Genomic DNA, 24,379 nt, shown 5'->3' on the forward strand with positions numbered 1-24,379 from the left:
CTCTCAGCAAATGGAGAGAGGGACAATAATTTATGGTTGATTAGGGTTAATCTCATTGTCTCTCTTCTTTTTTCTTTCTTTCTCTCTCTCTTTTCTTTCTGGCAAGTAAAAATTTTCAATATTCCCATAAAAATTATTGAAAGAAGAGCACTATATGCTTGCATAATCCATGATCTGGTTCAACTAGACATGTTTATGGTGAAGATTTAAGTTGAAAAATGTCAAATTTAACGAACTTATTCAATACCTTCACATATTATTTTCTTAACAAATTAGACATTTCTGGGTTTAATCCATATTTAATTTCTCGTTAAAAAAATAGAGAAAGAAAGAGGCTCTTCACTCTTGCCCTAGCTCCCATATAATATAAAAGGGACCCATTAGGGTTTTTTGGGTGGAGAAGAGAAAAGGGTCGACCCCATTTTTGTCATGCACAAAAAGAGGTTCTTTGAGAGACTCCCACAAAAATTATTTGACCCCACAATGCACATTTCTCTCTCTAGAATTGTGTGCCTTTGCTTTGCTTCCATTGTACACCTCCCTCTCTCTCTCTTTCTTTCTCTACTGTTCTTGGGGGTCCATGCATGATAGGAGGTGTAAAGGTACACAAGGATAGAGAACAAGAATCCCATCCTCATGTGAGGCAAAATCTTAGATATCTTTGCTACTAATTATAGCACAATAAATTATATATGCTATGATTAGGAGTGGTATTAAAGTATATGAATTTTTTATTTCTCAAAACCCTAATTTTGGATGTGTGATGAGACCCATGCACAACTATCAACATTAATTAAGTCCTTTAATGGCATCAATCAACTACTTGTCTATATAACATTACCATAGTTTCTATACACATTATATTTTCCTTTTCTTTTAGTATGTCAATACGTGGAGTGATAACAAAAGCAGAGGTGTGCAAATGGGCAGTTCGGTTCTGAATCAAATCCAAATAAATTTGAAAATCAACTCAAATTGGTAGGTTCAGTTCGATCAAACAATTTGGTTCTACTCAAAAAATAAATATTTTGAAATAAAAGATTTCAATCCAAATGACGAAACCAAAAATCAAAAATAATTTGGTTCGATTTGGTTTTTGATTTTTTCTAAAGTTTTCTCACCTCTAAACAAAAGAGGAGCATAATTAATAATCTCTATGTTTGTTCAAAAAAGTGTTAATTAGAAGGTGGTGAATGCAATAGTAAATTCTCATTTTTGACATATTTTGAAGACTCCATAACAAGTCTATTTAAAAACTTTAAACGACTTATATTTTGAAACAGATAAAATAAATTATCTCAAATTTAGCTGTACTAATATTAAAGTAAAGTCTGAGACTTTATATATGAAATGGTATTAATTACTTGTAATTTTTACTAATACCAAATTTTTTTATAAACATAAAGTTATATAGTAGTATTTGAATATAGCTTTCACTTAAAGTTGAGGAATTTGATGTGGTCTGAAATAGTCCAGCACAAATGCACCCTTAAAATGCAACTTTTAGTATCAAAGAAGAAAATGGGTACATCATCTAACTAATTTTCTAACCACTCTCATTCTTTAAATTAATTATATATAGGTCAAACATCAAGATTTCATGAGTAGGTTTGCTGTTTAACCTTAATAACAACAAGTAAAGGACATCTTCTTGTACAAGACTTGCTTTTTCTTTAATTTCCTTGTGAAAATTAAGGAATGTACATATTAATTATTAATTCATTTCTTTGTCAAACACAACATATTTAAAAAGAAAATAGTCTATAGCTAATTAATTAAATAAATAAACACCTTTTTTTCATGTTCTCAACTTTAGCAATTTGTATTATTTTTAAGCTTTGAATTTATATATAAATTTTGCCAATTTTTTTAAATTTGGAAGTATAATCAATTTCATAGAATTAAATATGTGAAGTATAATGAATTTAACTATTTACAATCAATTTTGTGAAATATAATTGAATTCCAGATTTTTAGTGTTTGTTACGTTAAAAATGTGATTTCAATTCTACGAATTTAATTTTATTAAATTAAATATGACTACAGTAATTTCCATCAAAATTGGTGAAATCTTTCATAAAAAAAAAAAAAAAAAAGAATTCTACAAAAATTGTCAAAATGCCTCATCTTGTTCTCTTCTCTTTCCTTTCTATATCCTGCTCATCTTTTTCTTTCTTCTCTCATTCATCCTTGTCTTCTCCTTATTCTCTCTCCCTTTCTTTTCTTCTCTTCTTTCTATATCTCTCATTCTCTCATTTTTTTTACTTCTCTTTTTCTATCTCTCTATTTCTGTTTAAGGATATTTTAAACAATATTTCATATTGAATTGAATTTTAAATTATTTCAAACACAAAATTGGTGAATTGAATTGAATTTTATTTAAAATTACTTGCAGATATACCAATAAAGCTAATATTTATCATAGAATATACAAAATATCAAAATTTAAATACTGATATTTTTTTCCCTCTTCAATAATAGTTTTTATATACTTCATTAAAAAAAAAAAAAAAGGACACCTAACATTCATGGTACTAATATTTGATTTGATGAAGCACAATATATACCAATATGTACAATCTCTATTGACTTAGGCTTGATGCTATACCATATATATTATCCAGTCACATCCTTTGAATTTTTGTCTACTTACAATTAGAAAAACTTGTACAATACACACACATAGGCAATGTGGAGAAAATTGGATTATTCCATTAGTTAGTGCTCCCATGAATTTCACATGCAATTACTTTTTTTTTTTTTTTTTTTTTTGCTACGGGACTGTTCGGCAAAATTAGTTGTTTTGATAACTGTGAGTTATTTAGTAGCATTTAGCTGTTTGAATAGTTTTTTATAAAAAGCTAAGAATTAAGGGTCTGTTCGATAAACTTAGCTGTTTTGATAGGTATTAGTTATTTTAATAGTGGTTAAGGAATTGATTGAAAGATATAAAATTATTTATTTATTAATATTTATACATTGTTGACATATGAAAATAGGGTTTCTAATGAAAAAAAGGAAAATTAAAGGTGAAATAGTTTTAAAAATAGGTATATTTTACAAATTTTGGCTGTGTAAATATAAAAATGTGATCATATGGGTTTATAATAAAGTTGAGCATCATTATTCACAAATGAAAATGTGAACAAAAGCTCTATTATAGATATATATAAGTTCATGACCTAACAACCCAACTCTCCTCTCCTCTCCTCTACTCTAAATGGGAGGTGAAAAAGGACAAAATAAAATCCATTTTGGGAACTTAGGGCAAAATTGAAATGATTCAATTGCTGAAAAAAAAAATATATATTGAGGAATGAGATAATGTAAAACAAAAGAAGGTAATAGTGATGCTTTGAATTTGGAGATTCCACAATTGTTTTGATGAAGAGATAATTGAGAGATATCATATTGTTTGAATGACCCATTTACTTATTAAAATCATTGACATTGGTCAACAGTAATACCCACTTTATTGACCTTTTTTTCTAATTTCTTTCCCTAACACCACCAATGAGAATTTCTACTAAAATGAAAACGGCATTATTGAAAAAAAGAACTATTTATGTTTTGAAAATTCAGATTCTGTACATATTAATATTAATTAAAATTATTATTTTTTAATTTAAAACGGTCAGAGTTATTCCATTTAAATCGAATAAAATGAATTTCCTTTGTATACATATATTAAAAATGATTAGCAGTATGAAATTCATTCAAATGCAATAGTGTAAAATTAATTTGAATTTCTATTAAAAAAAATCATTCACAAATTATAGTTTAATTTAGTGATAATTACAAGATGGAGGCATTTGTTTGATTTTTTTTTTTTTTTTTTTTTTATGGAAAATTATCCAATGTATGAAAATTTATGCAACGTGTTTGGCACATAACATTAATTGTTTTGAAAAGTATAAATGCTTTTCTTGTCAATGACTTTTACTAAACACTATCCATTGTTGAAAACTTCAAACGTCTTTCTCAATGCACAATTGGTTTGTCTAACACACAACATTAATTAATTAATTAATTAAAACAAGCAATATTTGGAGATAATTTTTTTTTTTTTTATCTCGTAACATTTGTTTAGTGACTTTCTATATCTATCTTTTTCTTTATCTATATATATATATATATATATATAACAAAGATTAATTATTTAAATGTTCTTGTAAATGTCTATCAGAAAACACTAACAAATTTAATAACAATTGACCTAGTAAAATGTCCTCACTGAAAAAAAAAAAATGATAAGTCAACTATTAATTTAATGTATAAAAAAAATAGGGATTGCCCACATTTATAATGGCCCCTCTAATCATATTTCTTCAAATAATTTTTTAGTATCCTCTGAAAACTAGGATGTACACTTGCCTTCTGTATTCAATTTAGACACATTTGAATTGAATATGTCATGTATGTTGTTTTAGAATTTTATTTTTTGTTCAATTCACATGAAACCAAAATTTTTTACAATCTATTTCTATATTTAAACAATATAATTTTTTTAATGAAACACTAAATTCTAAATAATAGTGATATACATATAATTATTTTAATTTTTTATAGTAAATTATAATATAAAACTCGCCCCTGGCCTGTCCCATTGTCATTCCTAGTATTACAATGACAGCTAGGTCAACTGAAGTGGGGATTCCAAAATTGAAATATACAATTTGGAAATTTTGTAGGTACTTAACAAGCTCAGGCTCAACTCTTCTGCAATCCCCACCTCCTAACCCCACTGATTCAGGACTGCAAACTAAAGCTTGAACACAGAAACTTAGGCTCTGTTTGTCCCCGGAGAAAATAACTTTTATCTGGAAAATGACACGGCTCAAAGAAAACGATGATGAATGCATCGGTTTAGGTCTTTTATCACACAGCAACAATATAGAGCAGCAATGCCAGTGGTAATCAAACCATTCAAACTTATTAGAAAAGTTGAGAACAAAAGTAATGAAAAGGCTAAAACTACATAGCAACAGCCAACCTAATCTTCACTAAGCTAATGAAACATAACCAACTCAACTAATTAACACAGACATCAATTTTTTGTTAGAAAAAGCTCTAGCTTGACCGCATTCTTAAAAGCAAAGAAATGCTCACACACAGAACCTAAGCAACACTCCTCTCATGAGAAAAAAGAAAAAAAAAAAAAAAAAAAAAAGAAAATTCACTGACAACTATCCATAACTAATTACAGTACCTGCTCATTTTTTTTTTCAACCTCCCTACAAACTGACTACTAGACAAAGCTATACATAACTAATGACTTGTAAGAGCCAGTGTTAAGCATCACTGACTATTGGGGGATGGCTTTGCTGAACATCACTGATTTGAGGGCCCAATGCAAGCTCAACCCGCTTCCATCATATATCAACATTGGCTATCTGAGGAAGCAATATCATTTTTATCACAGTTAAGATTGATATTGGATTGTGATTTGTCACCTGATGCGACTTCCTTCTGTTCACGATTCTCATTTTTCTTGGAATTGAGAAACCGACCCCCTAATCCTCTTGCTCTCCTCAATGCATGCTGATGTCGAGATTCATGCAGGTATGGCTGCCAGATCAGTTTGAGTTGGTGAGTCATGAAAGATCCGATGTGAGAACTTTGGAATGAAAAAGAGTTGTACGTGGTAAAGCAAAGTCTCTAAAACTCAACATGTGAAGTTGATGCAGTGTAAGATTATCATATTGACGCATTGCATCTCTGACATAATAAGAAAATTTGATGTGTTGGTCATTGACTATGAGCTGACTGATAAAATCCAAATCAGATTTATCAACCGCAAGATTTGATTTGACTGATAAGGGAATCAAATTCACGTGCACTGCTTTCATATTATTCACAATTCAGTGCAAAAGGTATTCTAACATTCTGCTTACATATTATTCTGGTCAATTTATAAAGTCTTATGGGCATTAATTTAAATCTGCTTATATTTTGAATGCTAAGAGAAATCCTAATTAATCTAGTACGTAAAAAGATCTTCGTTCATACACAGGAATGCAAGTTTCAAAAATTATGAGCCAAAACACTTAAGAATTAAGAGTTGCATAAATACCTAGACCTGTCGTGCTTGCTCTCTACTTTTTCCCTCTTGTATTTATGCTTATTTAGGAGCTTAGCAAGCAATTGTAATCCCAGAATTGTGTAACTTTCTTGATAGGAGCAAGCCCTAAAAGCTACTAATGTGAAGCTAGGTATTCTCTAATTTTGTGAATTCTACCAAATCCCCACACTAATTTCAATGGATCAATCAACTTTTTCACCTTGATGCTCCACCACCAACATTAGATGATTATTGAAAACTATACCTGTGGTCTAGAGATGCTTAAACTTCAAATATTTAAGCAAGGAAGGACCTCTAACAGTGACAATGAACTAACAGGGCAGACGTCAGAGGTAATAACAGATAAAGCAGAGTTAGCAAAGCCGAGATTTTTACTTTTAAGAATCTAGTTGATCGGGTTGACCAATAATGAGCATCAAGATATTTGCTTCTGAAAGGTCAGGACATACCTTCCGAGACTTGATGACTTTGTTTTCTGATTCAGCTTTTGCACGGGACTGTCGTCGCCTCAAGATGCCATGATATTGTTTTGCATTGACAAATACAGGTTCTTCAACAGCATCTGTTGGCAATGGAACTCCAGCTTGCTGAATTCCCATCAACTGAAGATGGACCTGAAACAAGTTATCATTAAACAAAAGATATATGTTTCCACAAAGAACCATGTTTCAAGCAGGTGACATCATAAATATTAAATTACCATTGGTTGTCCACCATAGGGCTGTGGAGGATACGGCTGAGCATCATAGGGAGCAAATATGCTTCTATAGTAGGGATCCGGGTACGGGTAAGCCGCTGCTGCCTTCAATTCCACGAGCCAAGCAAGGAAGTTAGCATGTGAAAAGTACCCAATTATTATTTGGTCTGAGAAAATACTGGAACAAGTTTTTTAGCCTAGTCACAGGAGAATTTCATTATCCAAAGGAAGGAAATGCCTTCAACATGAATATTAGAAGCCAATGATGTTGAAGGGGACATAATAAAGTTAACAGCCATCAAAAGCAAGGTTGTAGTAAAATATATAAAATGAACAATTACATCCTTGCTTTTTCTCCAAAAAGAAAAAAAAAAAAAATGTCCATGCAGGTTTACTACATTCATGCAACTGTTGTTATGAGCAGAACAGCAGAACATTAAAGCCAGAAAGTATTTAAAGGTAACCCTTGGCCTAACCTCTCCTTGACTTGCCACAGCCAAGTCTTCCCCAACCTCTATAGTTCAATAACCATCAAATTCCTTTAAAAAAATAAATAATATTTGAATGGAACCTCACGTCACAAAATGAAGTTCAATGCTCCCACAGATTTAAGAATTTTAATCAGAGGGCACTACTTGATAACACTAATTATAATAAAAAACAGGATTAAAGACCTCCTAAGCAATGTCATCTGGTGTCTAGATTCTATCTTTCACAGCAGTTAGATTGATGCATAATTGCATACATGTTTTTGCATTTTTTCTGTTTCATGAAGTATTTGAAATAAATGTCTAGTCATTACTAGTGAAAAAGAGGATCTGCCTCCATGTAACCTTAGCTTTTTCAAGCGAAAGGTTTCGAGAGGAAGGAGGAGGAAAAATGTTGGTATTACATGAGACTTTGATGCTGAAGTTCTTGTTGGAAACATAATACTAAAGTTTTAAGTCTTTACTTGCTATTACTTTCAGGTAAAACGGTGTCCATGTTATGCACATAGTGTTCTGCATTTATTTTTTTGAGATGGGTCTCTCTAGCAGATATGTAATGAGGTTAGACAGTCAGTTTGTTTTCGTAATGGTCAACTCATTTCACTCTTTATTAGGAGGAAAATTTTCTGCCTCCTTTGACTCTATTTCCTCTCTAACTCTACTCATACAATATCATTTGTCAAAAAAGCATTTGACCACAACCAAATTTTTGAACTTTCTGGAGCAAAAGCTGAGGTGGCATCTTTACTCTGCAAAATCCTAACCCCTAGTTCCAAAGATCATCAACTGTAACGCATGATTCTTTCCTCAATAACTCTCAACAAAACTACATCTTTATGAATGTGATCGTACAATAAAAACACTGTATTTCACTCGACTTGAATATTGCATGGAAAGAGATGAACCTAAAAAAATTTCCATGACTAGACAGACCGTTGGTGGGACTGAGAGATTGATGGCTTTAGGTGCTTGTCTCTAACCAAAATATGCCAGTTGTGGTTTCTAAGTACTTGAGTTCAGTTATCACTTAAAAAGATATTCAGTAAAATTTGGTTAAATTTGGCTTAGTTAACTTGCATAGACATCTCCTATTACCACTGTTCTATTACTTCCAACAGCAATATGCTAACTGGACATAAACAGATGCAACATGCAAACTGCAAATAAACAGATGCAACATGCTAACCGCACAAAAACAGGTGCAACTAGGACTGAAATGAGTCGAGCTCGTGAGCTGCTCGAGGCTCGGCTTGATAAAAGCTTTGATGCGTCCCACATCGCCCGCGGAGTACATCCTGGGCTAGTGTATAAGGCTGGATTCAGTCCTTCCCCTACGAGCTAGCTTTTGGGGCGAAGTTAGAGGTCCAGATCCTTATCATTTGGTATCAGAGCTCTGGCTCCGTAGGGTCGGTATCTCATGGGGTTCGTCAGAACGCCGACTGAGGCAGTCAGGTCTTATGGGGGTGGGGATGATGCATCCCACATCGCCCGCGGAGTACATCCTGGGCTAGTGTATAAGGCTGGGTTCAGTCCTTTCCCTACGAGCTAGCTTTTGGCGCGAAGTTAAGGGTTCAGATCCTTATCAAGCTTTACCCGAGCTTGTTCAATAACCTTATCAAGCCGAGCTCCAGCCAAGCTATCGATTTCGTTCAATAGACAAGCCGAGCTCGAGCTAAGCTCATTAACCCAGGAGCCATCTTTATTGAATCGAGCTGAGCTCATGGTAACAACGTCTTATGGCCTGATAGATTTTGAGCTCGAAATCAATCTCAACTCATTTATGGTTATCGAGCTGAGCCCGAGAGCCAAGCTCGAGCTCAACTGGTTTCTTTTACAGCCCTACGTGCAACATGCTAAGTTGCTAATTGCATAAATAAGGGCACGACTACTAAGAGAGAAGTTGCGAGAACCTTACAAACAAAAACTTCCATAATTTTTTTAAACAAATTTGGTAGCCTTTTGGGATATATAAGAAAAAACTAATGTGTTTTGCCATTTATATGTCTAATATAACAGTAAAAACATTAAATCCCTGTAAATATTGCAAGACTCTAAATCTCAGTCCCACTTTCTGTGGGAACATCTCGGTAGGATGATGTCCCTTTTAAGGCCATTGATTCAATGGACCATATGCAAATTAGGTAACTGTAATTTCCACTCTGAAGAAAATGATGCATAAGATTTTTGAGAAATGGAGGAAAAAGAATAACAGTATCAAAGAACAGTTTCTCTCATATTTACTTATAGATGTACTTACCATCTCTATATTCTACTTTTAAAATTGAAGTTACTGTTTGAAGCTCTAAAAGGCTCAGGTGAATAACCCCGAGTGCATGTTTCGAATCTTAAGAGCTGCCACTTCATTTTTAAAAGGTGGGATCTGGGATCATTCCCAAATTACCCAGCCAAAGACCTGCTTCAATGGCACAATAACAAGTGAGCAATATCCTCTCACATATCCATGTTTATGGAACATGGCTTGCAGGCCATCACCAAATAGCAGTATCATACTATAGAGCTACTATCAACAAGTCATCCACCTACAGTTGACAGCTGCCAGTTGCTACACAAATGAAACAGATATTCTACAAGACATCATCTATATCACATAAAACTAAGTATGATACAAGACCACCACACCACATCATTAGTTTTAGATACACACGACCAGCAGCAGCAGCAGAAATGATTGACAGTTTTCTATCCCAGTGACCAACTTAGCCACCATTCACACAAAATCTTCACCTTATTGACCCAATAGTTCAACACCACCCCATTATGTACTCTCCAATGACTATAACTACCACATTCACTTCATTAAACTCATCAATGCTCAGACTCAATTCTGGTCAAAAGAATAACCAAAAGGCAGAAGTAAATGTCTGCATCTCACAAACTTGAAAGAATTTCGACGTGATGTATGGAAAACCTAGTCAAAATTCAATTCCTCTTATCCTACAAAGACGCTGAACTTATCTATCATGCTACCCCATTCACCCATTTGCATGCTTTCCTATTCCTGATTTCACATCAAATCTCAGCATCAATCACTTAAGAAGGCACCACAAAATATGGGAAAATTGTAACAGATTGATAACTCCCTTTACTTAAGAAGTATGTCCGTATGAGTCGAATCAATTCACTAACCATGAATCCACCTTTCCCAATACATGCTCACAACCTCCTCAAAGCCATAACTATAGTTACTTTGACTTTTCACTTTACCCTAAAGTGCCCATGTGAGATGAAGATATTTGTACATGGTAAGGCAATTCAGCACTATAAATTAGTGGGAAAACCTAATACAGTATTGGAAAATTGGCAAGTCAGACACCAGGACATGTACCTGCATCAGATACTTGTATCCTAGTTCAAGCAACATATGCCATAATTTCCTCAAGTAAGAATATGACAATCCTCGTGTTAAATAAAGGTGACAAAGTCATTATGATATATACATATTTTTTAACCAAAAAAATTGACTAGGAGATGGAATATGGTCTATGACATGAGAGTGCAATTCAAGTTGTCAAGTGGCAACACTGATTTTTGACTTCGATTGTAAATTAAATAAATCACTAACAGAAACACAGTTAGGTACACAATAGAACATCTGAACCCAATCACAACAATCATCACACAGACACTAGTGTCTAAAGTTAGAATTCTTTGGCCAACAGGATAACGTAGTCTAAATATCATACAGTTAAACATGAAGCCTAGGTAGAATGGATTGATGAAAAAAAGTAATCTCCAATACTCAATTTGTTATTTCAAAGTTGTCTAAAAGAAAATATCACCAACATATCAATAAATATAGAAACAAAGATGAAACTTATAGTATCTAACTCTTGCTTTCGCACAAACTATCTTCAAAATAAATAAATAAATAAACACAATAATCAAAGATAATACCATGGTATGTCCTGAGCCAAGTTGTGGACTTGTTGCATACTGGATATTTGAGGTTGAGATCCCAGGGTGCACTACTGCAGTTGCAGGAGATGATGGCTGAATCACAGGTTCTGTATGTTTCTGCTGCTCATTAGCTTCGTTATTATCTGGACAACCATCTTCACACATGTTGTTAAGCACAAAAAGTATGCTAGCCACTATTCATGAAGAAAATAAATAAAATAGCCTAATAAAGAACATAAAAATCATCTAATAAGTACAAATTCCCCAAGGTGTCTTGTCCAACCAGCAATACATGCTAATCATGAAGTAGGAAAAATATGTGAGAATATAAATTAAATATAGAGTGGACCTCATTGACAACCATAAAGGAAGCCAATTTGCTGAATCCCAGATACGTCACACAAACTCCAAGCTTAGGTTCCAATGTAAGTATCAAGATTGTATCCGGAGCCGAAGAGAATTGCGTCATTGTAAAACTCTTTAAACGATGTAATAAATCATCAGAGAATTCCCAGAAAAAGAAAATATATCTCTGCCTGCTGATTTCTTGACTATTAGGGAAAAAAAGTCCTTTCCCTTAGGAATCCAGGTTTCCACCAAGATTTTTTGGAAGTCAAGTTCCCATTTTCATATAAATTGGACAACCTGAAAGATTCCTAAAACAAAAATAACATCGCACCGCGATTCTGTCCATCTAAGAGGAATATCACTTGCTTAGCCAAGTTTTTCCATGATTAAAAAAGAATCCCATCTTCATTGAGGAATATTACAATTCCATTCATCATAAAAAAAAAATACCCTCTCCATCCCATAATTTTTGTCCTCGTTTGACTTGCACACAATTAATAAATTTTAGTTAATAAAATCAAACTATGATTTTTATTTTACTTTTTCATAATATATCCTTGCAGTGTAGTCAAATCGAGAATCGAATAGTGAATCGAAGCCTCATTTTTTGAATCGAGAATCAAATCGAATCATAAGTTTCGCTATAACCTTTTGAGAATCAATTAAAATTCTAATTCCAAATAATTTTATCAAAAGATATTAAATATTCGATTGAATATTCCAATATCAATCATATACTAAATAAACCTAATAATTTGTGTTGTTCCTAAGTTCAAAATATCAAACTATTAAATTAGAATTACAATTTGAAAATAAAAACAAACTAATATCATATTCATTCGTTAATCTTCATCATTTCCAATTTCAAGCCCTTCGTCATCATCATCATCATCTTCTTCTTCTTCTTCTAATATAACCATATCATCTTGTTCTTCTAAAAAAAAATTTGTTCTCTTCCCTCCCAAATTCTGTTCTTTTACTTCTTATTCTTGTGAATCAAGCCAACCAGGTACTGTTGTTTCTGTCTTTCTGACTTTGGGTCATTTAATTTTCCTAATATATGTGAAGTTTAATCTCCTACTCCTATTAGGAATAGGTCTACATGCGTTGGGCCCATATTTTAGTTTTTTTTTTTTGTTTTTTTATACTTTAGGTGAATCGTTGATTTGTTGCGATTCATTCCGATTCGTGTAATTCGCCGCCGATTCGCTTCCGATTCAGGGTGCTCTTCGATTCATCCCTAAGATTCATATCGATTTCTCCTAGATTCGATACGAATCGTGAATCATACAATTCTAACAACACTTGTATTAATATTACATAAATATCCATATTAATTTTTTATTGCAATCAACCAAACTATAATTATTTATTCAATAATTAAGGCAAATGGCTAATGGATAAGCAGATAGAGGTGAGCAAACGGCTGGTTAGGTTCAAACCAAACCGAACCAAGGCCAAAAAATGCAAACCGAAGTTTTTGGACGAAAAACCGAAATTGACATTTGAGCCAAACTGACTTGAATAGAACCGGTCAGTTTTTGCCATGTTTTAAGCCGACTCGAACCAAACAATAAATTTGGTTCAAACCGACTACACGACAAACCGAAACTCCATTTAATAGCTGATCAAACCGAACCAAAATGGGTCGGTTTAGTTTTTGGCTTGATTCAGTCTGTGGTTTTGCACACCCCTACAAATGGAAGATTAAATATTGATATTTTAATTTTGTTTCTATCTAGATTTAATTAATGGTAATGTAGTGGTTTTACTAATATATTTATTGAGAAAGAAATATATTAAACAAGGATAAAATAGTAAACTTCAAATATTATTCACTTCTAGAAATAGAAAAAGGACATTAATTTAGACCGGATGAAAAAAGAAAAAGGAAAGAATCATGGGCGGGGAGAGTAATAAATTAAATATAGATGCACACAAATACAATTATCATTATAATTGTTATTTGATCAATATTTTCAGCAAAAATACCTGAAAGGTCATGCACCGAAGAAGTCATGAGTATATTGTTTCGACAGAATCTCCAATATCTGATCTGGCAGAACAATTAAAATAATCAGGTCAATGAAAGGTATCAAAACATGCAAGGAGATACTGTCAAATAACATCAAAGCACAACAAAGCTACAAAAATCTTTGAATGAATCAATGAGAACTGAAAAATCCTAGTTCCATGTAGACTCAACATCTCAAAATGAATAATATAAAAGAAAAGGCAGATATACAAAACCATTGAACAAAATGATGGAAAGAACAAAGAGAAGAAGATGAAGAAGTGAGAAGAGACTTCCCTTTGGACCACTTAACCAAAGGAAAGGATAGGAACATACAAATCAGCATCGTAATACAACATCCATGATTAGTCACCACATCAAATTACAATGTGTGTATAATTGTCTATAGCTATTTTGCAGCTACGAAACACTCCATGTACTCCTTATTTCATCAAGCATGGCATTCAGCACACTGCTAATTAACATAATTTCTTTTTTCAAAATTTAGAATATGCAAGTAAATGAGTTCATAAAATCTTTCCCTCAAATATGCCTGAGAGGAAAAACAAAGTAGAAAGACATATTTTGTCATATCCCAAGCGGGGTATAGCATAGTAACTTTCAATTAGAAAATTCACAAAATTAATTCCCATGTTTTCCTTCATATTTGTCAAATAAATCCAAATACTCCCTCCGTCCCAAAATGTTTGTCCACTTGACTAAAGAGATATTTACTTTTCCTTTTATGCCCCTCATTATAAATGGTTTTAAATTCTAGGAATAACCACCTTTTTGTTTTAAATGAGGACACTTTTGAGTATGGATATTTTGTATGATGTGACACTATAATTAATGTTTCTTAAACTTTGTGTAAAAGTCGACAGGACAAACATTTTAGGACAGAGGGAGTAAAACATAATACCACCACCACCGCATGTATTTAACTTCCTATGTGATCCACCATCTAAAAGTTGGGTGAGAATGAACAAATATTATGAGTTAGGTTTTTCCTAAAGTGACCAATAGAACTGTAATACAGTCTGAATGAGCGATCAATTTCCTTCTAATAAAAAGAGAAGCAAGGCCAATCAATATAACTGTATATGTATAGCCAAAAGAATGAGAGAGAAAAGGAGAAGTGAATGAATAAAAAATCATGTTGTACTCACATGACAATCGATATGCTAAAAGAGGGGATAACACTAATCTACACCCATCCATCGATTGAGGGGACTACTACATTCGATTGCAAATGCACAACCAAAACCATTTAAATGTGAGGTCGGCATGGTAATCCATTGGAGGCAATGCATACTCTCATTTGCAAATTCACACTCCATTTTACATATTTCAACAAATGAAAATTCTTGATTTAAAAGAACAAACAGAGAATTTTTCTAAACTAACGTTGTTCTATGGGTCAAAATTACTCAGAGCAAACTCATACTGTTTGCATACTTGGTCATACAAATCAACAAGAAATGGGGTGTGGTTAAGTGAGGACATGCCTCTACTCAGTCTAAATATGATGGGTTTACCTATCCTGTAAAGAGTTGGCTGTCTCCAGGTACGAGTGGGTTATTCCTAGCTGCGAAAAAAAGAGCAAGTAATGGCATAGCCATGCTACATCTTACCTGCTGCCATGTGACATCTTTCAAGTCAAAACATTAGTAACATATTTTCTCTACATTTCTGCTAATCATAATTTTATTGAACAAAATGAGTTACATGTGAAACTAAAAATTTTTAGAATTATCTCCTTAATTTTCCAGCCAATACAGTTACTGAATGGGAAAGAGATCCTTTATAGAAAGTAATTGTAAGCAATTTGAAGCATTTGATTGACATTTTGAAAGATTTCTAGCCAAATACCAGTAAATTGTAAAGAGCACTATCTTATTACCATAATGAACTTCAGTACCACGATACCTCATCACGACCCCTGACCTCACCTCATTCCTACTACAATCCACCATCCTAAACTCACCGAACATCATACCTCAACATGCATATCCATTAATACATCTCTACATCCTTGAACTCTCCCATCAATGAACCTGAACATTAAAAAATAGCAATCCCAGTTGTTTCACAAAATTGGTCCAACTAAACTTCCAACACCACCACCATCATTTGCCAGACCTGCACCTTTCCACTACACTGAACTTCAAAGTAGCAAGTTAGTCCTTAATCAGAAAGTTTTGACCTGATTTAGAATTAGCAACTAAACAATGAATCATAAGCCATGCTGCACAGAATGAATATCTTTCTTGAGATAGGAAGATAATGCTTTTCATTTCCACAATCTGGTGTGTTCGAGTGTTTATTTATTATGCTCAAATTGTCTCTCATTCCCCATCAAAGAAAAGAAATAAGGAAAGAGCTTAAGCCAGAAACAAAAGGCAAATGTACATTTTAGTTAGTATTTTGGAATAAAATATTATCAGATGTTCTTGTATGCTTTCCAAATATTTGTGTGCCAGTAACTATATTCTTCCCAGCATGCACTATAAAATAAAAGCCTATGCTACTAACAAGGAATCCTCCCTCCAAAACTTCTGCACTGTCTGCCACAAAGTACATTCTGCAGTCTCCACTACTGATATTCAGTGCTTAAATGAAGATGTTCAATGAATTGATTTCCACTATACTATCTAATCAAATCTCGAGGTTAGCAGCAAATAGTGACAAAATCATAAACAAGAATCACCAAATTTTGATACTGCTAAAGGAAATACTGATTCAACTACAGATAAATTCAAGGTTCATCTAAGGTTTCTTCTTATACTATTCTGAAATTGCAAAGACAAATAAGGCACTCGAAAAGTTTACTAGGAAAAGAGATGAGAGAAAGCACCAACTAGCTATTGTAGAGTTAATTCGGAAGTTGAGATGTTATAGTGAGGAGAAGACAAGAATATGGATAAGAAAAATATATCAAAAGAGCAAGAGAGGAAATGATATTGCAAAAGGAAAATTAGTTTGTCCAAATTTATAACACCCTCAGATAGGCATGCTCCAAATACTATTCACCCCTATTCAGGATATTCTATTAATGCCATGAATCAAGTTCATGTATCTCTTCAACAAATGTGGAGATGACAAGATTGTTACTATAGCCTCCTTCACTTAACAAAGTAAGATTTTAGTTATGATGACAACACTAACAGAACAAGTGTAAGAACATGGGGGAAAAAAAGAAACTAGAATTCATGGTAGCTTTAGTATGGGTACCATCACCATTTAAATTTGAATATGGAGTAACATCATAGTTAATTTAGTAAAGCAGGTGCACAAATGTTAGAATCAGGCCATCTCTAGAGTAGAGAAATCCATTGATTCTGTTCTGTCTCAAGTGGCCTGAGCTTAAGAAAAAAAAAATCTATTGTAGGAGCAAGTTTGAAATTTCATTCTCCAAAGCAATTCTCCCAAATAAACAAGAACTCCAGGAACGTCCTTTTTTTTTTTTCTATCTCCATTCAAAGCATAAATAATTTACAACTGGAGTTTTGTGCAAGAAGATATAAGTATGTCACCAAGGTTTAGTTGGATTGGCTCAACCCTGGACTCGTTGCATGTGGATCACTACTTTTTCGGCAAAGACAGAAGAGCAAAAACACTACAGAGGATTTTCAAAGCACTTATAAACTAGTGCTGGGAAATGAATATACCTTTTTCTCATCAAGGGATGTTAGGGAAGAAAACCCAAAAAAGAAAAATGGCAATTTGCAGGCATATCTCATAGTATAACCATAAAAACAGAAGATAAGCCAACAACAAGCACCCACTAGCAGAGTCAATTTGTTCTATCCTACATGCTACAGTCTTGTCTGCACCAATATTAAAAAGATAAGGGAGTAACAGAACTTTGAGCAGAAGGTTGGCTTCAAGTGCATTTCATTGAAAATTGCTAAATTTTAATTGAATATTATATTTGATGCCTTCTTTCCAATAAAATCCATCACCAGAAGGAAAGCAACTACAAAAAATCAGAACTTTCAGCAAACCAATTGTCAAATTAAAAAACATTCATAGCATAAGACGTGCAAATACGATCAAATAACTGAATTAAATCATAACAATCAGTGAATTTCACCAAAATTAAATCACAACAACCAGTGATTTAATTGATTAATAAATAATCAAAATCCAAAATCAATTCATAAGCAACAATAACCAAAATTCAATCAAGTCAAAGCCAAACACTTCAGATAAACTGCTCAATAAAATGCAACAACACAATTTTCAACTCAATTAACAAACACAATGAAAAATAAAATTAACTCTTAAATTCACCTAAACCACAAATAGAACTCAAGCAACTATGATGATCCCAAATATCAACTGAAAATAAACAGAGTACCAAATGCTCGCTGAACAATGAGAAACAACCCATCACAAAACACTTAACTCATTTCCAATTCTCCAATTGTCGATGAGTCGCAACCAAAACAATTCAACGAAAATCAAACACGCACTTAATCCGAATAGTTGCAGAGGAACCAAAGGCAAAGGAAAAGGGAAATCCAATTTGTTCAATAGAGATGAAGTAGCAAAAAAGCAGAATACAAATACAAGAGAGATTGTAAAAGAAATTATCATTGCCATGCAATAGAACAGATTAAATTGAAAGAAGGAAGAAACAAATTAAGAAAAAAAAAAAAAGGAGGGAAAGAAGGGAATTAGGGTTTCGAATTTCGAAACTTACCTTACAGGGAAAAAGAGAATGACCTTTTGCTGGCTTTGCAGAGAAGGCTCTCTCTTATGGTTGATGTTCAAAAATCCTCTGTCGCAGTACAGGTGAAAGGGAATTATACAGGTCTCTGTTTTCTGTTTGGGGGAATGAGAAAATTTACAGAAATAGAATTCCAATTCTTTTTACCGCCCTACTTCACTGCTACCTCTATCCAAACGCTCCTTTATTTATTTATTTTTATTATCTTAATAAAACTCCTTTATTTTTATTGATTTACATTTAATAATTATTTATTTTTATTTAGGTAATTAAATTTTCTAAATAAGGAAATTATAAACAAATAATTTTTATAAGAAATAAGAGACTAAAGATTGAAGACATAAAATATAAGGAATGGAAATTATTATTTATACCTTGTGTTGTTTATATAGATATATAATTTATTATAAATAAAAATTACTTCATCTGTCTCAAAATATAAGTGGTTTAAAGTTTTTGTACAATGATTAAGGAGCAATTAATTCTCCTAAATTATAACAAATTCAATGTAATTTGACCAAATTATATTTTATTTCAAAAATCAATAGTTGCTTATCGAGTATTTATTATATTCAGTGTAAACAAAGGACAATATTGAAAAAATATCATTTATTACTTTTTAAAATACACAAAACGGTTTATATTTTGCGACAAAATAACAAATCAAAAACGACAATTTATATTTTGAGAGTGAGGAAGTAACACATATAGTGATTCAGCTCCATAATTACCTTAATTAGGAACTCTCCATATATATATATATATATATATATATATATATATATGTATTTGAAGAAGAAGAAAGAAACTCTCCATGTTTATTTATTTCATAGCAAATAGTTAATATTTTATTATTTTTAATTAAACATTCGACAACTATTAGGACAGTAAACAATTGTTGAAACAACTCATTTTATTGATTAAATCCTTACAATACAATACTATTATAACCATTTGACTTTAATTTTATTTTTTGAAAATTATAGAAAATTAACTATTCATGATATAATTTATTATTCGGTAAATGAAAAACACAAAAAATAATTTCTTATTGTATAATAATTTACTATTTAATCTTGATGATAAATTAAAAATGAAATTCATTAAAATAATATTTTAATATAAAAGTGAATTCACATATCTTAAATAACATAAATAATTTATGTAATTTAAAAAATATATAACAATGATTACTTACCTTACTTTTATTAGTTATTTTTATGAAAAATCAAGCATAAGATTGGCCTCAATTTTGCTTTGAAAATTAAAAGAAAAGAGTTTTAGATTTCATTCTGTTTATCTTTTTATTATTTTTTTTAATTTAATTTGCGTTAGAATGGGGGTTTTGGATAATTTAACTGGAGTTCTTTGTAAATTCAATGTAAAAAAAAACTGTAAATTTTTGTTGTTAAAAGTCGAATTTGTTTCACATCAATAAACAAAACTAGATCGTCGAATGAGACCAAGAAAGAAAGAAAGAAAGCAAGGGAAGGTTGAGATTCGGGCAGGAGGGAGGAGGTGACCGAAAGTAGAGGAAGAGCAAATCTCGTCCACGAGTTAAAGTGGGGCTCGCCAGAGAATGGATGTTATTAAGGGTGACCGCTGACCGTTTGATAAAAATTCTAACTGGTAGATAATTGCTGTAACTTTTTAAGACAGCGTTTATTATTTGATTTAAGTCCAAGGGCACGTTCCGAAATATTAACTGTTTTAGTATAACAATTGTTAGTTATTTTATTAACTGTTATTTCTATTCGATAAAATTAATTATTTAATTATTAATATTGATTGTGATGGGGTGATTAAAATTTATTTTTCTTTAATTAAATATCTCTCAATTTAGAGTTTTGAATATAAAAATTACCACCCTATAAAAGAGAGTCTATTTTGGTAGACTAATAGAAATTATATGCTCATTTTATTTTTTCCTTCCATCCCAAAATGTAATCTTATTTACTTTTTTTAAAAAAATTATTTAAATATACTCTTATTTAATATATATTTCTATTTCCAATTGTTTATACGTTATTTAATATTATAAATGAATAATTTTGGAAAAATTATATGGGACTAATTATTTTATTTTGGTGCTGTATGACATCTCTTTTTGCTCAGGTTTAGTACCTTCCTTTCTACTGAAAAAATAATGCTCCATCCATTCCCTTTTATTTATATGGTTTGATAAAATATAAATTTAGTCAATAAAAATTATTTTATTTTTTTTACCCTTAACTCATTGAAATATTAATAAAAGTCATTTATTTAATAAATAATTATAAAAATTATTATGAGAAAAGTAATTGTTTAAATATATAAATTTATAAATCTTGCAAATATTTTGGACATCTAAAAAATGAATAACAAGCAAATAAAATAGAGCGGAAGAAGTATATAATTACAGAAAATTTTAATTAATATTCATATATTTAAAATAGAGAATAATATAATAAATTATATTTTATTTTTTATTTGTTACTATATTTTTATATTTTATATTTTAATTTACACTTCAAATAAAAAATACACATTGTTAAATTAAGAAAATTATAAAATAATCTTTAAATGATTTTAGTTTGACCCATAAATACTACTAGTAATTAATTAATTAAAAAAACTTTGAAATGGAGGTTTTCAGATTAGTAATAATTATTATTAGAAATTTGAATAAGTGCGACTAAATCTTTTTTTTGGTTTTTTTTTTTTTTTTTTTTTTTTTGAAGAGCAATATATTTGGTTTATTAGGTGTTGTGTTGGAGTTCCTACAGATGTCAAAGTGAGATTACATATGCATCTGGTGATGGGTGGGTCCAGGAGAAGGGATATGATTTGTGGTTGGAATTTCCAGAACTTTCTGCCGTCAACTACTCACAAAAAACTCGTGGCTGTTTTTAATTAAACTTTTTTGCCACCTTTGTGTTTGGACAGTGGACATTCACTGGACCCACTATTTTATCCATAATAACAATATTTTTTATTATCAATTTTATTAATAGTTTAATAATAAAAATTAAATAGCAATTATTTTATGTATTAGCTATCTTTCATTTTTTATATTCTGATTTATTTCCGTAAAATAATTTATATTATAATTAATTATTGTAATGTGAAATTCTATAATAAATAATTAAACAAACATAAATAGCTGTATATTTACAAATATTGGAAATAACACATTACCAGAAAAAATGCTAAAAGAAACAGAAAATTTAATTCATATAACACACCTATGAAGTCACCTTCTAAGATGTAAGATGATTGTACATAGAAAATAAAAGAGATGTCATCAAAATTTAAAATATCAAATCAAAATCTTCAATAATTACAATAAATAATTTACAATTACAATATAATTATAGAAAAAAATTACTATTTCATCCTTATATTTTGTTAAAACACATAACTTCACCCTTACATTTTCAGTAATACATAATTTATCTTCATTTTTTACTTCCGTTGTATCCTTCTGTTAAACGCCTATGCACGGTGTACTACTTAGCAAGCCCTGACCGTATCCGTATACTTTTTTACGAGCAACTTTTTTATGAGAAATTTGTTTGTTGAAAGCAATTTGTTTCTTGGTAGGAGGACATCCTGGAAATCGATTTCCATATTTTTTACAAGGATCCATTTTATTGACAGAAACTGAGGTTTTTGCCTTTGCAGTTACAGCAACAGAAGTTCTTGCCCCTGCATCCACAATTGCTATATTTAAAAGAACCAAACATATCAAACAAAATACCTTAAATATATTCATAATTATGTTTTTCTTGATGATGTTTTAGTTTGATTTTATCTGTCGTTTTATACTTTCAAAACATGTTTAATTTTAAAATTTTCTTAAAATAGAAATTAAAAAATAGAATTGCATAAAATAACTTTGATTTGTAACCGCTAAGTATAATAGCTAAAAATACCAAGTAAATTTTACAAAGATAATTATATTTTTTTTAGAGCCATAAAAAAAGAAAATTATTATTGTGACAAACACTATATCTTGACATAAATAAAGTAAAAAAAAGTAATTTTTATTATAAATAAATAAAACAATACAAAATTTTAAATTATAATACGTACTACAAAATATATTGTAGTATGATAAATGTGTAGTTATATAAAAATATCTTTATTACTTAGAAAATTGTTAAGATTTTGATTCTATAGAGTATAATTATAATTCAATAGAAGATTAATTCTCGAAGGTAAAAGGAACAAGAATTTTCATTGTTATGTCAACATAAAGCACTTGAGCTACAATTTCACAAGCTTGATTTGTATATATATATATATATATATATATATATTTTTTTTTTTTTGCCTCAATTGCTGTTAAAAAAACCAAAAGAGTACTTAAATGATTGTGGCTCAATCGACAATGTAAGTTGAGTATATGAAAAAAGCTCTCGAGTTTGATTCCACTAAACGCATTTACAGGGAGAGACGAAGAGTTTTAATTATCACTAAGCTCCGGACCGAATTATCTCCTTAGTAATGAGTCTATTTCATCCATTTAGTGATGTCAATATCAACACAGAGAGACATACATATTTTAAGGGGAAAAAAAAATTATACTTTATCAAAAACAGTAGGAATGACAGTAGTATTTTAAACTGGAATCAAATTAAAATCAAAACGATCCAAATCGACACTAAACTATGGTCAACAGTTTCTAGTTGCATTAGAAGAAAAGGTTGATCTGAAAAACAAAAATCATTTATTAAACAAATAAGCCCTGAAGCAATATTCTATAAAGAAAAAATAAATAAAAAAGACATATATTACAATATTTATTTACATCAATTATAAAGTTCCCATCCAGCTTTTTACAACCAATCTTCAGTTGTGAGTGCCAACGACCTTGCTCTTCTTGTTTTTCATGTTCATAATAATAATAATAATATAATAAAAAATCCAATTTGAGAGTCAGCACATGCAACAAATTTGATGATATGAATTATATATTATCATTAAAAAATAAAAAGTAGTCAAGCCTCCTTTGATGAACATATTACTCTTTTAAAAACAAAGGCAGTATTAGTTTATTACACATGGGAATGACTGCTTCCACTGAATTGTCGTTGTTGAATAAAGAAATATAAATATGAGAACCTCTTTTTTGAATTTTGACTCTCCCTTGGGCTACTACAAATTATTTTTTATTATTATATTTTTACAGTCACCTACGGCTGCTATGGTTTTTGTTACTTTTATTTATTTAAATAAATTTGATTAATTAATCTAATTTAAATGGTAAATCCTAGTAGTTAAAAGGCATCTTATTCTATCTCTCTGTTTATAAAAATATTATTAAAATTGTTGTTGACGGCGCTTGTATAATATTCCGTTTGTTCCACTTTAATAAAACAAATAAATATTTTATTTTTTTAACTTTAAATCCTCATTTAGAATTTTAAGAGCGCACTAATTATTTTTTTTAATTTTATCTATATTTATTAGGTGTTTTGTAGTAAAATTGAGTTTTTAATTTTAGGAAAGACAATTCAGACATTTTACTATAATTTTTATAAAATTTATGTATTCAATCATTTTCTTAATTCCTCTGAAAAGACCAAATATTACTATTAAAATGGAAGAAGGGAGTTTTTCTTATATAAAATATGCAACGGAAAAAAAAAAAGTATTTTTTATTTGTTGTTTGCATAAAACAAGTTGTAACATGTCAAGTGACATTTAGTATTGTAAAAACAATAATTAACGTTTTCTATTAAAATAAATTTAGTTCTTTTTAGTGATCGAAATTTTATTATATGTATCTGAAGGCGTGAAAAAGTACCGTTGTTTTTAAAAATATTTTAAATTTATTATAAGTTGACAAGAAAATTGTAATGTTAAAAAATTCATAATAAATATATATAGATTTTCAACCTTATTTAGTTAAATAATATATTTGTATTTGTGTAGTAACAAATATTCTGACAAAACTCTAATAGAAGTATCATTATCAAACTGTATGATATCAAAATGTAGTAACAAATATACATTAGATGTACACGATAATATCAATATATTATTTAAAATGTTGTTTACAAATTAAATTATTATGTATAAAGTTAACAAATACGAAGTATTATACACAAAT

General features: G+C 30.7%; 1 protein-coding gene across 5 annotated transcripts; it reads right to left on the bottom strand.

Annotated features, from left to right (window-relative positions):
* Positions 1–4,914: 4,914 nt before the first annotated feature.
* On the bottom strand, positions 4,915–18,413 carry NF-YA7 (nuclear factor Y, subunit A7). Of its 5 annotated transcripts, none has more exons than XM_012220235.4 (6): positions 18,256–18,413; positions 13,526–13,589; positions 11,183–11,328; positions 6,783–6,884; positions 6,532–6,696; positions 4,915–5,568 (listed from the first exon to the last, which is right to left on the bottom strand). In XM_012220235.4, the coding sequence occupies exons 2-6, from the start codon at positions 13,551–13,553 to the stop codon at positions 5,380–5,382; spliced, it is 630 nt and encodes a 209-aa protein (XP_012075625.1). In that variant the 5' UTR covers positions 13,554–13,589; positions 18,256–18,413; the 3' UTR covers positions 4,915–5,379. The 5 variants fall into 5 exon arrangements, with proteins under 5 accessions (XP_012075625.1, XP_012075621.1, XP_012075622.1 ...); XM_012220231.4 differs by having other exon boundaries at positions 11,183–11,340; XM_012220232.4 differs by having other exon boundaries at positions 11,183–11,340; positions 13,526–13,584; positions 18,256–18,408.
* Between the last annotated feature and the right edge of the window lie 5,966 nt (positions 18,414–24,379).

This window comes from Jatropha curcas, chromosome 10, assembly GCF_041381405.1.
Source record: "Jatropha curcas cultivar XTBG-Jc1 chromosome 10, XTBG_Jcur_1.0, whole genome shotgun sequence".
Classification (NCBI taxonomy): domain Eukaryota; kingdom Viridiplantae; phylum Streptophyta; class Magnoliopsida; order Malpighiales; family Euphorbiaceae; genus Jatropha; species Jatropha curcas.

What these genes read in the sequence shown, in the direction of transcription:
- NF-YA7 (XM_012220231.4), bottom strand. Translation starts at nt 13,553, where the DNA reads ATGACTTCTTCGGTGCATGACCTTTCAG. An exon ending in TTGGCTCAGGACATACCATG is followed by an intron (nt 6,885 to 11,182) that starts GTATTATCTTTG and finishes GTGGAATTGAAG; the next exon opens with GCAGCAGCGGCTTACCCGTA. An exon ending in AAGTCATCAAGTCTCGGAAG is followed by an intron (nt 5,569 to 6,531) that starts GTATGTCCTGAC and finishes CTGATCTGGCAG; the next exon opens with CCATACCTGCATGAATCTCG.